The 19,299-nt window shown below is 39.7% G+C and overlaps 1 protein-coding gene across 2 annotated transcripts in view; it reads left to right on the forward strand.

Moving 5' to 3' along the window:
* PCYT1A (phosphate cytidylyltransferase 1A, choline) overlaps positions 1–19,299 on the forward strand; it is an 87,816-nt gene that overhangs the window by 60,186 nt on the left and 8,331 nt on the right. The window contains exon 9 of one of the 2 annotated variants that reach the window (XR_011429174.1): positions 17,295–17,472. Coding sequence is in view for 1 of the 2 variants with exons in the window: in XM_070243531.1 (XP_070099632.1) it covers positions 17,295–17,408 (114 nt within the window). In the remaining variant the exon portion in view is untranslated. Of the gene's footprint in view, positions 1–17,294; positions 17,473–19,299 lie in introns of those variants that run through there. The other variant, XM_070243531.1, reaches the window with a different exon arrangement.

Consider the following 19,299-nt stretch of genomic DNA (forward strand, 5'->3'; position numbering starts at 1 on the left):
TGTGCTTATGAACTATTTTATTGATTGGTGATTTCTCTTCTCTCTCCAAATAGATTTAAACCTATTTGAGGCCAAACACAGTGACCCTAGGTTCCTGGCACAGGGCCTGACTCATACTCAGTACTCCTGTGAATTGGTTGCATGACTGATAAAATAATAAAAATCACAGAAACAGCAGCAGCTAATGTCTGTTAAGCATTTATGGTGCACCAGGTGCTGTAGGAAATGCAACATGTTCCTTATCTCGTTTAAACCTTACAATTACTCTTATAGAATACTATCTTTAGTCCCACTTTGCAGATAAGGAAACTGAGTTTCAGAGAGGTTATGACACCAGGTTAGAAAGGAAACTCTGGAGGTGTGGAGAGAGGCAGAGGGACCTGGGTTAGGGCCTCTGCTGAGGTTCGGGTGAAGATTTTTGATAGTAAGGAAAGGGCCCATGACTCAAGAGAGTCAATTCTAGGAAGGCAGAGGAGGCTCCTGCCCCTGCTGGGCTGGTGAGTAGACACGATCAGAGGAAGCAGTTACTGATGTGGTGCCAAGAGGACTCCCTACTCCTGTCCCAAAGTACCTCAAAATATCTCCCAGGGGTCAAGCAGAATCCTCTCCCTCTTTCGCCCTCCTCCCAAAGTGCACTTCTGGGAACAGGACAATGCAGTGAACCAGGAGTCTCAGGGGTCCTATTACCTGCTAAGATGGAGGTAAAGGCACAACAAAGAAGCAAGGTCACTGACACCCAAAGGGTCAATCACCTCATACCCCTGACTAAGACACAGGCTGACTCAGCTTCCTCAAACCATTTTCACCGAGCGCTCCCTGGGTCATTCATCTCTGGCTGATGAGAGGCTTTGAGCTTAATTGCTCACAGCCCTGAACTTTAGACTTCCCCAGAGCAGATAACAGGGCACTGAGGATGTTCTCTGAAACTTCTTCAGGACAGAATTAGGGGGTGGGGGAGGCAAGAGAGGGGAGTTGAAGAGCAGGAAGGAGTCAGGAAGGGAAGGTGGCTGGGCTGACACTCACTGCTTCCGCAGCTGGGTAGTAGGCGCTGGGGGACCAAGGGGAGACTGGCTAATTCTCAGGATGGATGAGGATGGTGGGAGGAATGGCAAGGCGTTGGTGAGAGCAAGGGCTTTGGCTCTGATGGGGTACTTCTGGCCACCCCCCCAAAGTCCCTAAGTGGCTATCTTCTGTACAGGGTGACCCATGACTAGTCCAGGGTAATGCCCTGACTCAAGGCCAGCCCATTTATAGCTCAGGTGTGGCAAAAGAGGACAAGCTGAACCAGCCAATCAGATTGTTCTCTTGCTAATTTTGGACTGCTATCTCTCAGACACTGATTTTTAGAACCAAGAAGAACAAAGCTTCCTTCACTTCATTTTTTTGGCTTAATTTTCCTCACAAAATTGTATGATAACGTGATAGGACACCTATCATTTCCGTTTTGGCTTTCTCATTGTAAGGGTCATTTTTGAAAAATCAAAATATAAAACAGAAACATGAGTTTCATTGATTTTCCCCAGGGTTCCTCAATCATTTGCTATTTAGAGCCATTCTCTCTCTTTTAAGAAATTTCTTATTGAGATAAAATTCATGTAACATAAAATTCACCATTTTAGTAATTTTAAATTGGATGATTCACTGGTTATAGGATATTCATAATATCATGCAACTATCACCGTTAATCTGATTGCAGAATATTTCCATCATCCCAAAAAGAAGCCTCATACTTCCCAATTCCTCCTTCCTCCCATACCCTGGCAACCATTAATCTTCTTTCTGTCTCTACAGATTTGTCTATTCTAGACATTTCATCTAAATAGAATCACATGATATGTGGCCTTTAGCATCTGACTTCTTTCATTTAGCACGTTTTCAAGGTTTATCCACGTCATAGTATGTATCAGTACTTCATTCCTTCTCATGGCTGAATAGTATTCTGTCATATGGATATATCATATTTTGTTTTATTTATTCATTAGTTAATAGACATTTGGGTTGTTTCCATTTTTTTGGCTATTATGAATATCTTTGCTACTTTGCTGAGCTCGTTTATTAACTCTAATTGTTTGTGTGTGTGTATTTGTTAGGGTTTTCTGTAGACAAGATCGTGTCATCTGCAAATGGAAATCCTTTTACTTCTTCCTTTCTAATGTGGATGCTTTTATTTCTTTTCCTTGCCTAACTGCTCTGGCTAGAACTTGCAGCACAATGTTAAACAGAAGTGGCAAAAGCGGGCACACTTATCTTGTTCCTGATGTTATAGAGAAAGCTTTCAGTCTTTCACCGTTAAATATGATGTTAACTGTGGGGTTTTCATAAATGCCTAGTATGGTCTGTGAGTGTTTTAATCATGAAAAAGGGTTGGATTTTGCCAAGTGCTTATTCTGCATTGAGATGATCGTGCTGTTTTTTCCCTTCACTCTGTTAATATGGTGTAGTACATTGACGAATTTTTATATGTTGAACCCCTTGTGCATTCCTGGGATAAATCTTGCTTGGTCATGGTGTGTGATCCTTTTAATATGCACTGGATTCAGTTTTCTAGTATTTTGTTGAGATTTTTTACATCTATATTCATAAAGGATCTTGGTCTGCAGTTTTTGTGTACATGTGTGATGTCTTCATCTGGCTTTGGTATCATGGTAATATTGGCCTCATAGAATGAATTAGAAAGTGTTCCTTCTTCTTCTATTTCTTGGAAGACTTTGAGAAGGATTAGTGTTCATCCTTTAATGTTTGGTAGAATTTACCAGGGAAGCCATAGGCCATTCTTTTTTGAAGAGCCTACCATGTTGTCCCTTCTTCAATTTTTAGCTGTTTTAGACTAGCTCCTCGTTGGTTGATGGCTTTTTGGGTGATTTAAATGGTGATTTAAATATGACTTCTATAAACATCATCACATTCTGATTGTTTTGCAAGATTTTAAATTTCACTTTGCAATAAGTTTTCATTGTACCTGCACTTGGCATTGTTTTACATTGCAGTTGAGGTGGAAACAAAGATGCTACTTTTGAATGAAAGGTGTTGTTTGAGTGGGGCCTGATTTCTTATTCATTAGCGAATAGTTTTGTGTTATGATATTTTTGTTTCCTACATAACATCATGACTTTAGGGATTCAGATGATGATAACTAAGAACGCAAAAAGCCCTCTGAATTCTAAAACTACAAAAATGGAAATACATGGTGCTAAATTCAATAAATTAATGAAACAAAAATTCCACAAACATTCTAGAGATTGTCATGTAGAACGTTTACTAGGGAATGATTTGGGGCTCAACGTCTGTGGAAGGGAGTAGAAGAGAAGGAAGCAGGACTGAGTAGAGGGAGAAGTCGGTCTGCGGTAAGGGCCCAACAAAAGCCTCGGCCAACCTGAAGGTCACATGGGGGCTGAGATGGCCCTTCAGAATTGTCCTGCATTGGGGCAAAGTGGCTGTGCCTTTAAACGCTCATGTTGACTACTCTTGGGATGCAAACAAACTGTTCCTGAAAGGAGGTGGAGCCTTGGGTGGGGCAAGTTTCCTTAGAGGAGGCAATCCCCAAAGCTGAGGCTGTCTTCCAGCAGCTGGGGGATAAGTTCTTCGTTCCTGGAAGGAGTCTGGGAGGCACCTCACAGTACCACCCACAGATCTTAGTATATATCAAGAACTGAGTACCCATGGTAAGAGGGAAAGGAAAGCTTATTTGATAAGTGATGCTGGGACAATTTATTATAGCAATGTGAGGGAAACACACGATTAGACCTTTACCTTATATCTTACCGCTATTTTAATTTCAGATAGATTAAAGAGTTAAATAACAAAGAAAACAAGAAGTATAGGTAAACATTTGTCAGACAGTAGGAGAGGGAAAGACTTAGAAGTAAGGTAAGAGGATGCTAAGGAAATGATCAATAGATTTGGTTAAAAAACAACAAAAACTTTACATTAAAAATTGCACACAAAATTAAAAAGCAAACAAGAAACTGGGAACATATTTGCAATAAACACAGCTGAAATTTTGAGAGAAAAGAGCTCCTGTAGGTTAGAAAGAAAAACCCAATACTTCCATCAAAAGTGCAATGAGATACTGCTTCATGCCCATTAGGATGGATGTTATAAAAAAACAACAGAGGAAAACAAAAAGTGTTAGCAAGGACATAGAGACATTGGAACCCTTGCACATTGTTGATGAGAATGTAAAATGGTGCAGCTGCTGTGGAAAACAGTACAGCAATTCCTCAAAAAATTAAACATAGAATTACCATATGATCCAGAAATTCCACTTCTGGATTTATACTCCAAAGAATTGAAAGCAGGGACTTGAATAGATATTTGTACACCCATGTTCATAGCAGTGTGGGGGACCGGCATTGGCCACCCCAAGGTATGTCTCTTTGGCATGAGGATTATTTGGGGCTGGTTACTTTTAATAAAAGGAGGCTCTAAGGAGTGGAACTTGCTTGCCCTTTGTTAGGAGACATTTACATTGTAAAGGAAATCTCCGCATGTAAAGGTCCCTCCCTCTCTCTACCAGGAAGAAGGGGGATGACCTTATCTCTAGAAACTCCTATCAATACAGAATGCAAGGACTTAAATCTGCATAATAATCGTATTCCTGTTTCTGGTAACCTCCTGTAACTGACTCCCCCCACCCCCAACATCCTCCTTTGTCTTTAGCTGGATATGATATTTAAGGTGGTGGCTTCAGCCATTTTGGTAAGTTGCTCAGCTTGCCTGAGCCTCTCCCATGTATACATGTTATAAAGCTTTGTTTAATTTTCTCCTGTTATTCTGTCTTATGTAAATTTAATTTGTTCTCTGGCCAGACGAACCCAGAGAGGGTAGAGGAAATGTCTTCCTCCCCTACAGCAGCATTATTCAGAATAGCCAAAAGGTGAAAACAACAGATGAGTGGATAAACACAATGTGGTGTTTACATGCAATGAAATACTATTCAGCCTTGAAAAGGAAGGAAATTCTGATATAGGCTACAACATACCAACTTCCAAGACTGCTAAAGGCCAAGGATGAACCTTGAGGACCTTATGCTAAGTGGAATAAGATAGACTCAAAAGGACAGATATTGTATGATTCCACTCATATGCAGTACCTAAAATAGTCACATTCATGGAGACAGAAAGTAGAACAGTGGTTACCAGGGGCTAGGGGGAGGGGGAGTGAGGAGTCATTGTTTAATGGGTACAGAGTTTCTCTCTGAGGTGATGAAAAAGTTCTAGAATGGATAGTAGTGATTGTTGCACAACAATGTGGATGCACTTAATGCACTGTATGCTTAGAAATGGTAAATTTTTATGTTTGTTTTGTTTTGTTTTTTACGTGGTTATGTATATTTACCACATCAAAAAAAGGGAAAAATACCCCAAAACTTCCCCATTGAAATGTGAGCAAGCAAAGGATGTAAAAGGGCAATTCACAAAACAACTACAATAAAATGACCTATAGGTGTATAAAAATATTTAATTCCATAAGCAATTTTTTGGGGTTTTCTCAAGGAAATATTTTTTCTTCTAAAAAAAGTCTCTTCATAAATTTGAAGGTAAAAACACCACAGACAAAAGACATGCAGACCACGAATTAAAGGACTGGTCCCCACAAACATTTTGGCACCTTGATAAGCAATCCTTTGTCTGGTCAACCACCTTCCCCCAGGTTTTTACCCAGCCTGGGTAGATGACTTCTAACTCTCTACAATCTTTATCTTCTACAAAGTTTCTTCGTTTGTCCATGTAGTTCCCTTCCAACTCTTCCAGGGAGGACACTCCTTTCCCCAGTCCCATCACCCAAGGAGTTGGCGCTGGTGTCATCCCTACTCTGCACTTCCTTTACTTGCAAACTTCCCTTTTTGAAATTTCATGTCAGTTGCTCACACTTTCTTCATCTAGTTGCCCAGGAAAACACATCCTCTTTCTCTTACATTTTCAGCCCCTAACCCAGTCTCCTATTTCTCTCCATCATTTTCAGAAACAAGTCTGTTGAGTATAGCTGTACAGGTTGTTCACTGCACAAGGGCAGCTGGCTGATGGACGACAGGGGCTAAAATTTACTTCATATTCAGCTGGACACTAGACGGGTTCTGGTGAGAGGTTGATGCCACCAGGAAGGGCTGTGTCTTTCTCGTCTGTATGAAGGCATCATGTGGGGCCCATTGAGGCTGGCAGCCTCAGGGTTAGCCAGGTGGTGGACTGGAGTCCAGGTCCTCAAGTGAATGAGCTGCCTCAATAATTCCAGCAGGGTCAGAAGGAAGAGCCATCAGGAGGAATGCAATTAGCAGAGTGTCAGGGAGGAATGCAATTAGCAGGCACTTCCAGGGATCCAAGAGAAGGCTGGTTGCCAGGCCCTGCTGATGGGATGCACTATGAGACCTGCCAGAGGAACTCATCTCCTGCCTGCACAGGTGCTGGAGGAGAAGTTGCTAGGTGGGTGCTGGGCTGGAATATGGCACATCTGTGACTGCTCCCAGATTCCTCATGGAGGGCATGAGGCTTCTCCTTCACTGCTGAGGTCACAACACTGAGTACTAGGGGGCAAAACTGGTCTATCTCAAAGGAACCCTTTGGTCCACCTCCTGTGCCTGTTACCGAAACCAAAGTGGATTTGCCTCCTGGCAAGTTAAATCAGACTGTCCACCAGAAGTAGTTGTCTCACAAAGTAAGATGTATTTGCAGCAAATAGGAGACCATGTGGAATCATTTCCAAAGTCATGGCGTCCCTGAACAAAGGGAAGCAGGGACTTTTTATTTCGGATGCAGAATGAATAATCAAAAGGGAGAGGTGGGTATTCGCTTGCACAGGCTCAGCTGGAAAACATGCTTCCACACACACTGCAGGAATAAGGCCTAAGCTCCTCCTGGAGAGATCTTAGCATTAAAAATAAGGCAAAGGTCATAGGCGTAGCTCTTGTGGTGAGGTTTGGTCTGGTTCAGGGTGGTAATTGCATCTCCTTAACATAGCAAAAGAGAAAAAAGACAATTTGGAAAAACAATTAAACAGTTAAATGCTTCTAAACCCACCCTTGAGTTCCTCAGGACAAGTCAGTGACATACCCACTTTATAAACAGGGAAACTGAGGTCCAGGGAAGAAAAGGCCACCTGGAGTGAGAGATGCCCAACAGTCTTTCTTCTCACCCTCTGAATACTTATCTAGGTTCTGCTGATCCCTCAGTCCTCCCCACCCCAACCCTGCTCCTCCCTCCATCCTCCCCACCCCAGCCCTGCTCCTCCCTAGATCCTCCCCACCACATCCAGCTTTCTCTTCCCCCGAGCCCATCAAACCTGGACCTGAGGAGGGGCATATGGGATTCCTCCCTCCCTCTCGTGCCCCACCATGACCTCCGTAGGCAAGTCTCCCACTTCTCTCTTCTGCCATGCTGTATCCCGAGTTCAAATCACTATCATCTCTCACCTGCCTTGTGGTTGGGTCTTCCCATTGGCACTCCTAGAATCCTTTCCTCTCACAGAAGCCAGTTATCAGTGAAAAACCTAAATCGGACTGTCTTCCATAAGTAATTTAAGGAGACATAAATGAAAAGATCAAGGTATCATTTGTCATCTGTAAAAGTGGAGATCTTATTTTATGTTAATATTTAAGTATAGCGTTAGTATTATAATATGGGTATGTTCATAATAGTATTATAAACATGTACAAACTTTCTGGAAAGTATCTTGCTAATTATGCAAAAGATGTTTTAAATATTCATATCCATTGACCCAAAATCCAACTGTTAGGAATCTATTCTAAGGATAAAATTGGAGATGCAAGCATCTGGATAATGGCAGAAGGCACTACTTGAATAAAGAGCTCAGTGAAGTGAGGGAGCAAACTCTATGAATATTTGTGGCAGAGAATTCCAAGGAGAGAACAGCAAGTTTGAAGAACCCAGGACTAGAATATACCAGGAGTGTCTGAGGAACAGCAAGGAGGCCAGTGTGCCTGGCTGGCATGGAGTGAGCAAGGGGTTGAGTGTTAGGAAATCAGGTCAGGAAGTTAGTGGCCCCAGATGAAAAAGGGCCTTGAACACCATGGTAAGGACTTTGGCCTTCATTCTGAGTGAGTAGGGAAGCAATTGGAGGGTTCTGAGCAGAGGTCATGATCTAAGTTTTAAAAGGAGCACTGGCTACTGTTAGGAGCAGAGTCTATTAAGGGTCAAGTGCAGGAGAGGCAGTGGGTCAGTTAGGAGGAGCAGGTTTTGGGGGGAAGGAATCCAGGGATTGATCTGGAAAAGTTAAATGTGAGATACCTGTTAGACACCAAGTGCAGATGTAGTCTGAGCAGGTGGAAATGTGATCTGGAGTCCAGGCGAGACATCAGGGCTGGAGATATTGATCTGGGCGTTAAAAACACGTGGATTGTAGTTAAGCTATGACCGAATGAGATCATCTGGGAAGTGAAGTGGAGATGGAGAAGAGCACGGGGTGATGTAATATTTAGAGGTCAGAAGAGGAGGGAGCGCCAGCAAAGGAGACTGAGAGTAGCAAATAAAGGAGGAAAACCAGGAGATTGTGGTGTCTAAAAATTGTAGACAATACAACAATACAACTTTTTGTACAAATTGACCACAAGCATGCATGAAAGTTTTGTTTCAAACTTGCTGCAAGTACAGAGGACTCTAAGCAGTCCAATTCAAAGATTTCTCTCTTGATTAAAACATTAATAGGAAGAGAGATGGAGGAGGGGGAGAGAGAGAGAGAGGGAGAGAGACGGGAGGAGGAAGGAAATGAAAGAAAAAAGAATGAAAGAAAGAAAGTTCAAATAAATGTCTTATTCAAGACAATTAGACCTCTGATTGACAGTTGGCTAGGTCATCTTGGTAACTATCTGGAAGAAATCTTAATCTGATTAAAATCTAGCAGATTTTATCAAGCACATCAATTATTCCCCAGAAGCAGCTAGCAATTTATTATACATAAAAAGTCCCAGACTAAGTTTTCACTAAATTCTTTTTCAGTATCTCTTTTTGACTGACATAATATTTGAAGTTCCATTTTGGCTGTGGTTTTTTTGTTTTGTTTTGCCAATATCATTAATTGAATGTGTTGCCTTTTCACATTTCTTATAGGAAGTAGAAATTAGGAATAATTAGGAAATTAGCATAAGTATACCTTAATTTTTAGAAGACAAACACAGTCACAATTACCAGCTATATTTTTACACACATTGATATTGTTTGTTTACACCTGTTTCCTCCATTAGGCAAGGATTTCCAAATGAATCTCCCAGTGACCAGGTCAGGGATGGCAATCTTGTGTGGCTGGAGGACCTCGGCTGTCGTCTTGTGCGTGCCAGGTTCTATTTGGGCTGTTGGATTTATGTAAAACAAGAAGAGGTGTTCATAAAAAATACCCAAAGACCTCCTTGTTTCATGGCCAAGAAATCTAGAGCTGAAGGCACTAAGACTAGAGAATTAAATTCTGCCTGGAGAGTCATTTAGATGCTTCCCAAATTCCAGAAATATTTTTTTGTTGGTTCCAAGGTCAAGGTCAAGTGTCCTTTCTCCTCCAGGTTTTGCTTACAGTCACTACAAACGTGGGAGCTTCCCTTTTCTCTGAGAGCCCCAAGCTGTCCAATGTTCCTGAAGCCAGGGGCCAGCTACCATTTTTCTGGGAGGACATTTTAGTGTTTTTCCACTTTTAAAGTATAGTTCTTGTTCCATAGTTGTGGGCTGGTCATAGCTAATTAAATGAAATTTATTTTTAAGAGTGACATTTCAGTCATGGATAACATTTGATTTATGCAATTAGGAAAGAGGACTAGTTCTTACAGAAACTTTGAAAATAATTACGTTGCCATGACAAGTAAAGGGACTCAACAAAGGCACTTTGTATATCTAACCAGCCTCCTGAGTATCTATTTTTATTTATTTATTTTTGTTTAAATTATTTTATTGAGCTCATAGTGGTTTATAACATTGTGTAATTTCAGGTGTACATTATTATTTATCAATTTCTGTATAGACTTCATTGTGCTCTCCACCAGCAGTCTCATTTGCATCCATCTCCATACATATGTGTGCCTTTACCCTTTTTGCCCACCTCCCCAGCTCCCTTACCCTCTGGTAACCACTAATCTGTTCTTTTTATCCATGTGTTTATCTTCCACATATGAATGAAATCATCCAATATTTGTCTTTCTCTGTCTGGCTAATTTCGCTTAACATCATGCCCTCGAGGTCCATCCATGTTGTTGCCAATGGGACAATTTTGTCCTTTTTTTGTGGCTGAGTAGTATATATATATATATACATATATCACATCTTCTTTATCCATTCATCCGTAGAAGCCACTTGGGTTGCTTCCACGTCTTGGCTATTCTGAGTAATGCTGCAGTGAACTCCTTGGATTGTTGATTTTAAATTCTTGGGATAAATATCCAGTAGTGGGACAGTTGGATGGTATGGTATTTCTATTTTTAACTTTTTTGCATATTTTTAATTTTTTGAGAAATCTCCATTCTGTTTTTCATAGTGGCTGCAACAGTTTGCATTTCCACCAGCAGTGTATGAGGGTTTCCTTTTCTCCACATCCTCTCCAACATTTGTTATTTTTTGTCCTGGTAATTGTAGCCATTCTGACTGGTGTAAGGAGATATCTCATTGTAGTTTTGATTTACATTTCCCTGATAATTAGTGATGTTGAACGTGTTTTCACGTGTCTGTTGGCCATCTGTGTATCTTCTTTGGAAAAATGTCTGTTCATGTCCTCTGCCCATTTCTTGATTGGGTTGTTTGTTTTTTTGTTGTTGAGTTGCATGAGTTGTTTATATATTTTGGAGATTAACCCCCTGTGGGATATATGATTTGCAAATATTTTCTCCCAGTTTGTCAGTTGTCTTTTCATTTTGTTCCTGGTTTCCTTCGTCTTGCAGAAGCTTTTTAGTCTGATGTAGTCCCATTTACTAATTTTTTCTTTTGTTTCCCTTGCCTTAGTAGACGTAGTTTTTGAAAAGATGCTGCTAAGACCAACGCCAAAGAGTGTACTGCCTATATTTTCTTCTAGGAATTTTATGGTTTCAGGTCTTACATTCAAGTCTTTAATCCATTTTAAGGTAATTTTTGTGTATGGTGCAAGATAATGGCCTAGTTTCATTCTTTTGCATGTGGCTGTCCGGTTTCCCCAACACCATTTATTGAAGAGACTTTCCTTTTTCTCTTGTATGTTCTTGGCTCCTTTGTTGAAGATTAACTGTCCATACAGTGTGGTTTTATTTCTGGGCTTTCAATTCTGTTCCATTGATCTGCGTGTCTGTTTTTGTACCAGTGCCATGCTGTTTTGATCACTATAGCTTTGTAGTACATTTTGAAGTCAGGGTTTGTGATGTGTCCAGATTTCTTCTTTTTTCTCAGGATTGCTTTGGCTATTTGGGGTGTTTTGTTGCCCCATATGAATTTTAGGATTCTTTGTTCTATTTCTGTGAAGAATGTCATTGGGATTCTGGTTGGGATTGCATTGAATCTGTAGTTTGCTTTAGGTAGTATGGACATCTTAACTATGTGTATTCTTCCATTCCATGTGCATGGAATATCTTTCCATTTCTTTATGTCATCATTGATTTCTTTCAATAATGTCTTATAGTTTTCAGTGTATAGGTCTTTCTCTACGTTTGTTAAATTTACTCCTAGGTATTTTATTCTTTTTGTTGCAATTGTAAATGGGATTGTAGACTTGAATTCTCTTTCTGTTACTTCATTCTTAGAGTATAGAAATGCAACTGACTAGTGTAAGTTGATCTTGTACCCTGCCACTTTGCTGTAGTTGTTGATTATTTCTAATAGTTTTCTGCTGGATTCTTTAGGATTTTCTCTATATAAAATCACGTCATCTGCAATCAGTGAGCATTTCACTTCTTCATTGCTTATTTGGATACCTTTTATTTCTTTTTCTTACCTGATTCCTTTGGCCCAAACCTCCAGTACTATATTGAATAAGCATGGCAAGAGTGGACACCCTTGTCTTGTTCCTCTTCTCAGAGGGATGGCTTTCAGTTTTTCCCCTTTGAGTACGATGTTGGCTGTGGGTTTGTCATATATGGCCTTTATTATGTTGAGGTACTTTCCTTCTATGCCCATTTTATTGAGAGTTTTTACCATAAATGGCTGTTGGATCTTGTCAAATGCTTTCTCTGCATGTATTGAGATGATCAGGTGGTTTTCATTCCTCACTTTGTTAGTGTAGTGTATCACATTGATTGATTTGTGGATGTTGAACCATCTCTGCATCCTCAGTATAAATCCCAGGGATCATGGTGTATGATCATTTAAAAAAAATTTTTATTGCAGTAACATTGGTTTATAACATTATATAAATTTAGGGTGCACATCATTATATTTTGATTTCTGTGTAGATTACATCATATTCACCACCCAAAGATCCATTACAACCCATCACCGTACACATGTGCATAATTACTGCTTTTACCCTCCTTCCTCCTCCCTTCCCCTCTGGTATATACCAATCCAATCTCTGTCTCTGTGTGTTTGTTTGTTTATGTTTTTATCTTCTGTTTATGAGTAGATCATATGGTATTTGACTTTCTCCCTCTGACTTATTTCACTTAGCATAATACCCTCAAGTCTGTCCATGTTGTCACAAATGGCAAGATTTCATCCATTTTTATGGCTGAGTAGTGTTCCATCATGTACCTATATCATATCTTCTTTATCCATTTGTCCCTTGATGAGCATCTAGGTTGCTTCCAAGTCTTTGTTATTGTGAACAATGCTGCAGTGAACATAGGGTGAATATATCTTTACACATTCATGTTTTCATGTTCTTTGGATAAATACCCAGCAGTGGAATAGCTGGATCATTTGGTAGTTCTATCCTAAATTTTTTGAGGAATCTCCATATTGTTTTCCATAGTGGCTGCACCAGTTGCACTCCCACCAACAGTGTATGAGAGTTCCTTTTTCTCCACATCCTTTTCAACACTAGTTATTTATTGTCTTGTTAATTATGGCCATTCTGACAGGTGTGAAGTGATACCTCATCGTAGTTTTGATTTGCATTTCCGTGATAATTAGTGATATTGAACATCTTTTCGTGTGCCTGTTGGCCATCTGTATATTTTCTTTGGAGAAATGTCTGTTCAGATCTTTTGCCCATATTTTTTCTTTTGCCCATTTTTTAATTGGGTTTTTTGTTGTTGTTGTTGCTGAGATGTGTGAGTTTTTTATGTAGTTTGGATATTAACCCCTAATCAGCTATATGGTTTGCAAATACCTTCTCCCAATTGTTAGGTTGTCTTTTTGTTTTGTTGATAGTTTCCTTTTCTGTGCAGAAGATTTTAGTTTCATGTAGTCCCATTTGTTTATTTTTTCTGTTGTTTCCCTTGCCCAGTCAGACGTGGTACTTGAAAACATGCTGCTAGGATCGATGTCAAAGAGCATACTGCCTATGTTTTCTTCTAGAAGTTTCATGATTTCAGGTATCACCTTCAAGTCTTTACTCCATTTTGAGTTAATTTTTGTGTATGGTGTACGATAGTGGTCTACATTCATTCTTTTGCATGTACTGTCCAAGTCTCTCAACACCATTTATCGAAGAGACTTTCCTTTCTCCATTGTATGTTCTTGGCTCCCTTGTGGAAAATTAGCTGTCCATAGATGTGTGGGTTTATTTCTGGGCTCTTGATTCTGTCTACTTGATCTGTGTATGTTTTTGTACCAGTACTATGTTGTTTTGATTACTGTAGCTTTGTAGTATATTTTGAAGTCAGGGAGTATGATACCTCCAGCTTTGTTCTTTTTTCTCAGGATTCCTTGGGCTATTCAGGGTCTTTTGTTTGTTCCATATAGATTTTAGGATTCTTTGTTCTATTTCTGTGAAATGTGTCACTGGAACTTTGATAGGGATTGCATTGGATCTGTAGATTGTTTCAGGAAGTGTGACATTTTAACTATGATTTTTCTTCCAATCCAAAAGTACAGAATAGCTTTCCATTTTTTTGTGTCTTCTATTCCTTCCAACAATGTTTTATAGTGTTCAGTGTACAGATCTTTCACCTCTTTGGTTAAGTTTATTCCTAGGTATTTTATTCTTTTTGTTGCAATTGTAAATGGTATTGTATTCTTAATTTCTCTTTCTGCTACTTCATTGTTAGTGTATAGAACACGACTGATTATTTGTATGTCGATTTTGTATCCTGCAACTTTACTGTATTCATTTATTATTTCTAAAAGATTTTGGTGTGTTCTTTAAAGTTTTCTATATATAAAATCATGTCATCTGCAAACAGTGACAGTTTCATTTCTTCCTTTCCAATTTGGATCCCTTTTATTTCTTTTTCTTGCCTGATTGCTCCGGCTGAGACTTCCAGTACTATATTAAATAAGAGTGATGATGATGGACATCCTTGTCTGGTTCCTATTCTTACAGGGATAGCTTTCAGTTTTTCTCCATTGAGGATGATATTAGCTGGAAGTTTGTCATGTATGGCCTTTATTATGTTGAGGTACTTTCCTTCTATACCCATTGTGTTCAGAGTTTTTATCATAAATGGATGCTGTATCTTGTCAAATGCTTTCTCTGCATCTATAGAGATGATCGTGTGATTTTTATTCTTCATTTTGTTAATGTGGTGTATCACATTGATTGATTTGCGGATATTGAACAATCTTGCATCCCTGGAATAAATCCCACTTGATCATGGCGTATGATCTTTTTAATGGATTGTTGTATTCGATTTGCTAGTATTTTGTTGAGGATTTTTGCATCAATGTTCATCAGTGATGTGAGCCTGTAATTTTCTTTTTGCGTGTTGTCCTTGTCTGTTTTTGGTATTGGGGTAATGTTGGTCTCATAGAATGAGTTAGGAAGCTTCCCTTCCTCTGCAATTTTTTGGAAGAGTTTGAGATGGATAGGTATCAAGTCTTCTTTCAGTGTTCAGTAGAATTCACCAGGGAGGCTGTCTGGTCCTGGACTTTATTTATTTATTTATTTACTTATTTATTTATTTATTTTTAAAGATTGGCACTTGAGCTAACAACTGTTGCCAACCTTCCCTTTTTTTTTTCTTCTGCTTTTTCTCTCCAAATCCCCCCAATACACAGTTGTACATTTTAGTTGTGGGTCCCTCTAGTTGTGGTATATGGGATGCCGCCTCAACGTGGCCTGACGAGCAGTGCCATGTCCACGCCCAGGATCAGAACCAGCGAAACCCTGGGCCGCTGCAGCAGAGTGTGTGAACTTAACCACTCAACCGTGGGACCAGCCCCTGGACTTTTATTTTTTGGGAGGTTTTTGATTACAGTTTTCATCTTCTTACTGGTTATTGGTCTATCCAAATTCTCTATTTCTTCTTGATTCAGTTTTGGAAGGTTGTATGAGTCTAAGAATTCATCCATTTCTTCTAGATTATCCAATTTGTTGGCATATAGCTTTTCATAGTATTCTTTTATAATCTTTTGTATTTCTGAGGTGTCTGTTGTAATTTCTCCTCTGTCATTTATGATTGTGTTGGTTCAAGGCTTCTCTCTCTTTTTTTTCTTGGTACAGCTAGCTAAACTTTTGTCAATTTTGTTTATCCTTTCAAAGAATGAGCTCTTGGTTTATTGATTTTTTTCCTATTGTTTTTTAAGTCTCTGTTTCATTTATTTCTGTTCTGATTTTTATTATATTTTTTCTTCTACTGATTTTGGGCTTTGTTTGTTCATCTTTTTCCAGTTCCTTTAGGTGCACTGTTGGATTGCTTATTTGAGATTTTTCTTGTTTGTCAAGGTAGGCCTGTATTGCCATAAACTTCCCTCTTATAATTGCTTTTGCTGTATTCCATAAATTTGAGCATGTTGTATTTTCATTTTCATTTGCCTCCACTTATTTTTTGATTTCTTCTTTGATTGTTTCATTGACCCAATCATTGTTCAGTAGCATTTTGTTTAATCTCCACATATTTGTGGCTTTTTCCGATTTTCTTCCTGTAATTCATTTCTGATTTCATACTGTTGTGGTCAGAAAAGGTGCTTGGTATTAATTAAATCTTCTTAAATTTATTGAGACTTGTTTTGTGGCCTGATATGTGGGCTATCCTGGAGAATGCTCCACGTGCGTTTGAAAAGAACGTTTATTCTGCTATTTTTGGATGGAATTTTCTGTATATATCTACTAAGTCCATTTGGTCTAATGTGTCATTTAAGGCCAGTGTTTCCTTATTGATCTTATGTTTGGATGATCTATCCATTGGTGTAAATGGAGTGTTAAAGTCCCCTGCGATTATTGTGCTGCTGTCTGTTGCTCCTTTCATGTCTGTTAATAATCGCTTTATATATTTAGGTGCTCCTGTGTTGGGTGCATAGATATTTTCAACTGTTATATCCTCTTATTGTATTGTTCCCTGTATCAGTATGTACTGCCCTTCTTTGTCTCTTGTTACAGCTTTTGTTTTAAAGTCTATTTTGTCTGATATAAGTATTGCCATCCCAGCTTTCTTTTCATTGCCATTTGCATGAAGTATCATTTTCCATCCCTTCACTTTCAGTTTGTGAGTCTTTAGGTCTGAAGTGTGTCTCTTGTGAATAGCATATATATGGGTCTTTTTTTTATCCACCTGGCCACCCTATGCCTTTTGATTGGGGCATTTAGTCCATTGATACTTAAAGTAGCTATTGATAAGAATGCACTTATTGTCATTTTGTCACTGTTTTTCTGGGTATTTTAGTAGTTCTTTTCTGTTCCTTTCTTCTTCTTTTCCTCTCTTCTCTTGTGATTTGATTGCTTTCTTTAGTAGTATGTTTGGGTTCCTTTCTCTTAATTTTTTGTATATTTATTACAGGTGTCTGGTTTGCGATTACCATGACATTCATATATAATAACCTATGTATATAGCAGTCTATGTTAATTTGATGGTTTCTTTAGTTTGATGTTTTTCTAAAAGCTCTACTCTTTTACTCCCCTCCTCCTACATTTTATGTTTTTGATATCATATCTAACCTCTGTTTTTGTGTTTGTGTATCCATTACCATCTTATCATGGAAATAGATAATTTTAGTACTTTTGTCTTTTGACCTTATATTGTCTTCATAGGTGGTTGGTCTGGTACCTTTACTTTATTTTTGCCTTTACTAGTGATTTTATTGCTTATCTTTTTGATAATTTTCTTATTCCTATTTGTGATCTTCTCTTTCCCACTTAAATTTGTTTAGCATTTCTTGTAAGGCTGTTTTCTTGATGATAAACTCTTAGTCTTTGCTTGTCTGGAAAACTCTTTATATCTCCTTCCATCCTGAATGATAACCTTACCAGGTAGAATATTCTTTTTTTAAAAAAAGTTTTATTTTTCCTCTCTCTCCCAAACCCCCCAGGTACATAGCTGTTCATCTCCAGCTGTGGGTCCCTCTAGTTGTGACATGCAGGACTCTGCCCCAGCATGGCCAGACAAGTGGTGCCACATCTGCACCCAGGGTCCGAACCAGTGAAACCCCGGGCCACTGAAGTGGAGTGCGTGAACTCAACCACTCAGCCATGGGGCTGACCCTCCAGGTAGAATATTTTTGGCTGTAGGTTTTTTCCTTTCAGTACTGTAAATATATCATGCCACTCCCCTCTAGCCTGTAAGGTTTCTGCTGAGAAGTCAGCTGGTAGCCTTATGGGATTTCTTTTGTATGTAACTTGTTGCCTTTCTCTTGTGGCTTTTCTCTTTATCTTTAATTCTTGACACTTCAATTATGATGTGACTTGATGTGTGCCTCTTTGGGTTTACCTTGCTTGGTGCACTCTGTGCTTCCTGTACCTGGATGTCTGTTTCCTTCCTTAGGTTTGGAAAGTTGTCAGCTATTAATTTTTCACATATACGCTCTCCCATTTGTCTAGCTCTTCTCCTGGGACACCTATAATGCGAATGTTAGTGTGCTTGATGTGTCCTAGAGGTACCTTAGACTGTCTTTGTTATTTTTAATTCTTTTTTTCTTTTATCTGTACAGCTTGGGTGATATCCTCTAGTCTTTCATCCAGCTACTGATCTGTTCTTCTGTATTATCTACTCTGCTATTGATTCCTTCTAGTGAAATTTTCATTTCCAGTATTGTATTCATCATTTCTGATTGCTTCTTTTTTATATTTTCTGATTCTTTGTTGAAATTCTCACTGAGTCCATCCATTCTTCTCCCAAGATCAGCGAGCATCCTAACGACTTTTAGCTTGTACGTTTTCTAAGGTAGATTGTTTATCTCTGTTTCATTTAATCCTTTTTCTGGGGTTTTGTCCTGTTCCCTTACTTGGAACATATTCCTTTGTCTCCTCATGTGCCTCTTTCTCTGTGCTTATATCTACACAGTAGGTAGGTCAGTTATATCTCCTGATGTTGGAGAGGCCTTATGTAAAAGATGCCTTAGGGGCCAGCACTGTGGCCAAGTGGTTAAGTTTGTGTGCTCCACTTCAGTGGCCCAGTGTTTGCTGGTTCTGATCCCAGGTTCTTATCTATGCACTGCTCAACAAGCCAAGTTGTGGAGGCATCCCACATAGAAGAATTAGAATGAGTTACAACTCGGATTTACAACTATGACTGGGGCTTTGGGGAGAAAAAAAAAGAGGAGGATTGGCAACAAATATTTGCTCAAGGCCAATCTTAAAAAAATCAAGATGCCTTATGAGGACCAGCAGTGTGCTTTCCTCTCGTCACTAGTTCCAAATGTTCTAGGAGTGTTCCCTGTGAAGACTACATGTGTCCTTCTGTTGTGGCAGGGTTGCTCTTGTTGCAGGTGTATGTGGAGGCTAGGCTGTCCCCCTGGATAGCTAGTTGTAATGCTCCGCTGTGTGTGGCTGCTATGGACCCTTTAGTCACTTTATTTGGCATAGGGAGCCACAGCACAGTTGGCTGCAAGGTCTCATAGCACATTCCTGTTGCAGTTTTTCTGTTAAGTGAGTAGGCCCCAAGCGTGGCTGGTTGTGAGGCTCAGGGGCTTACAATTGCTGTAAGCCTCTGTCCTGCAAGGCTGTTGTTAGCACTCTCAGCATTGCAGCTGAATGGGGCTGGCCCTAGGCATAGGAGCACTGAATTGTTTCAGGCTTTGGAAGGTGGGGATGATCCCCTATGTGGCTGTTTGAGAAGCACAAGTCTTCTGCAGCTGACAAGACCCACCACCAACAGGGCCACACACACCATCAACACAGTCCTACCCTGTGCACATGCCCTGACCCACTGAAGTGGACCCAATCACTCCACTGCAGAGATCCCACACACTCCACCAACAGAGGCCTGCTCCTCACACAGGCTCTGCCCTGCAGAGCCTGACCCACTCACCCAGCAGCAGAGGTTCCAGGCACCTCACCTATGTGGGGTCACATGTTGCCTGAGGGATTGTTGTTGGG

This window comes from Equus caballus, chromosome 19 (genome assembly GCF_041296265.1).
Source record: "Equus caballus isolate H_3958 breed thoroughbred chromosome 19, TB-T2T, whole genome shotgun sequence".
In the NCBI taxonomy this organism is placed as follows: Eukaryota; Metazoa; Chordata; class Mammalia; order Perissodactyla; family Equidae; genus Equus; species Equus caballus.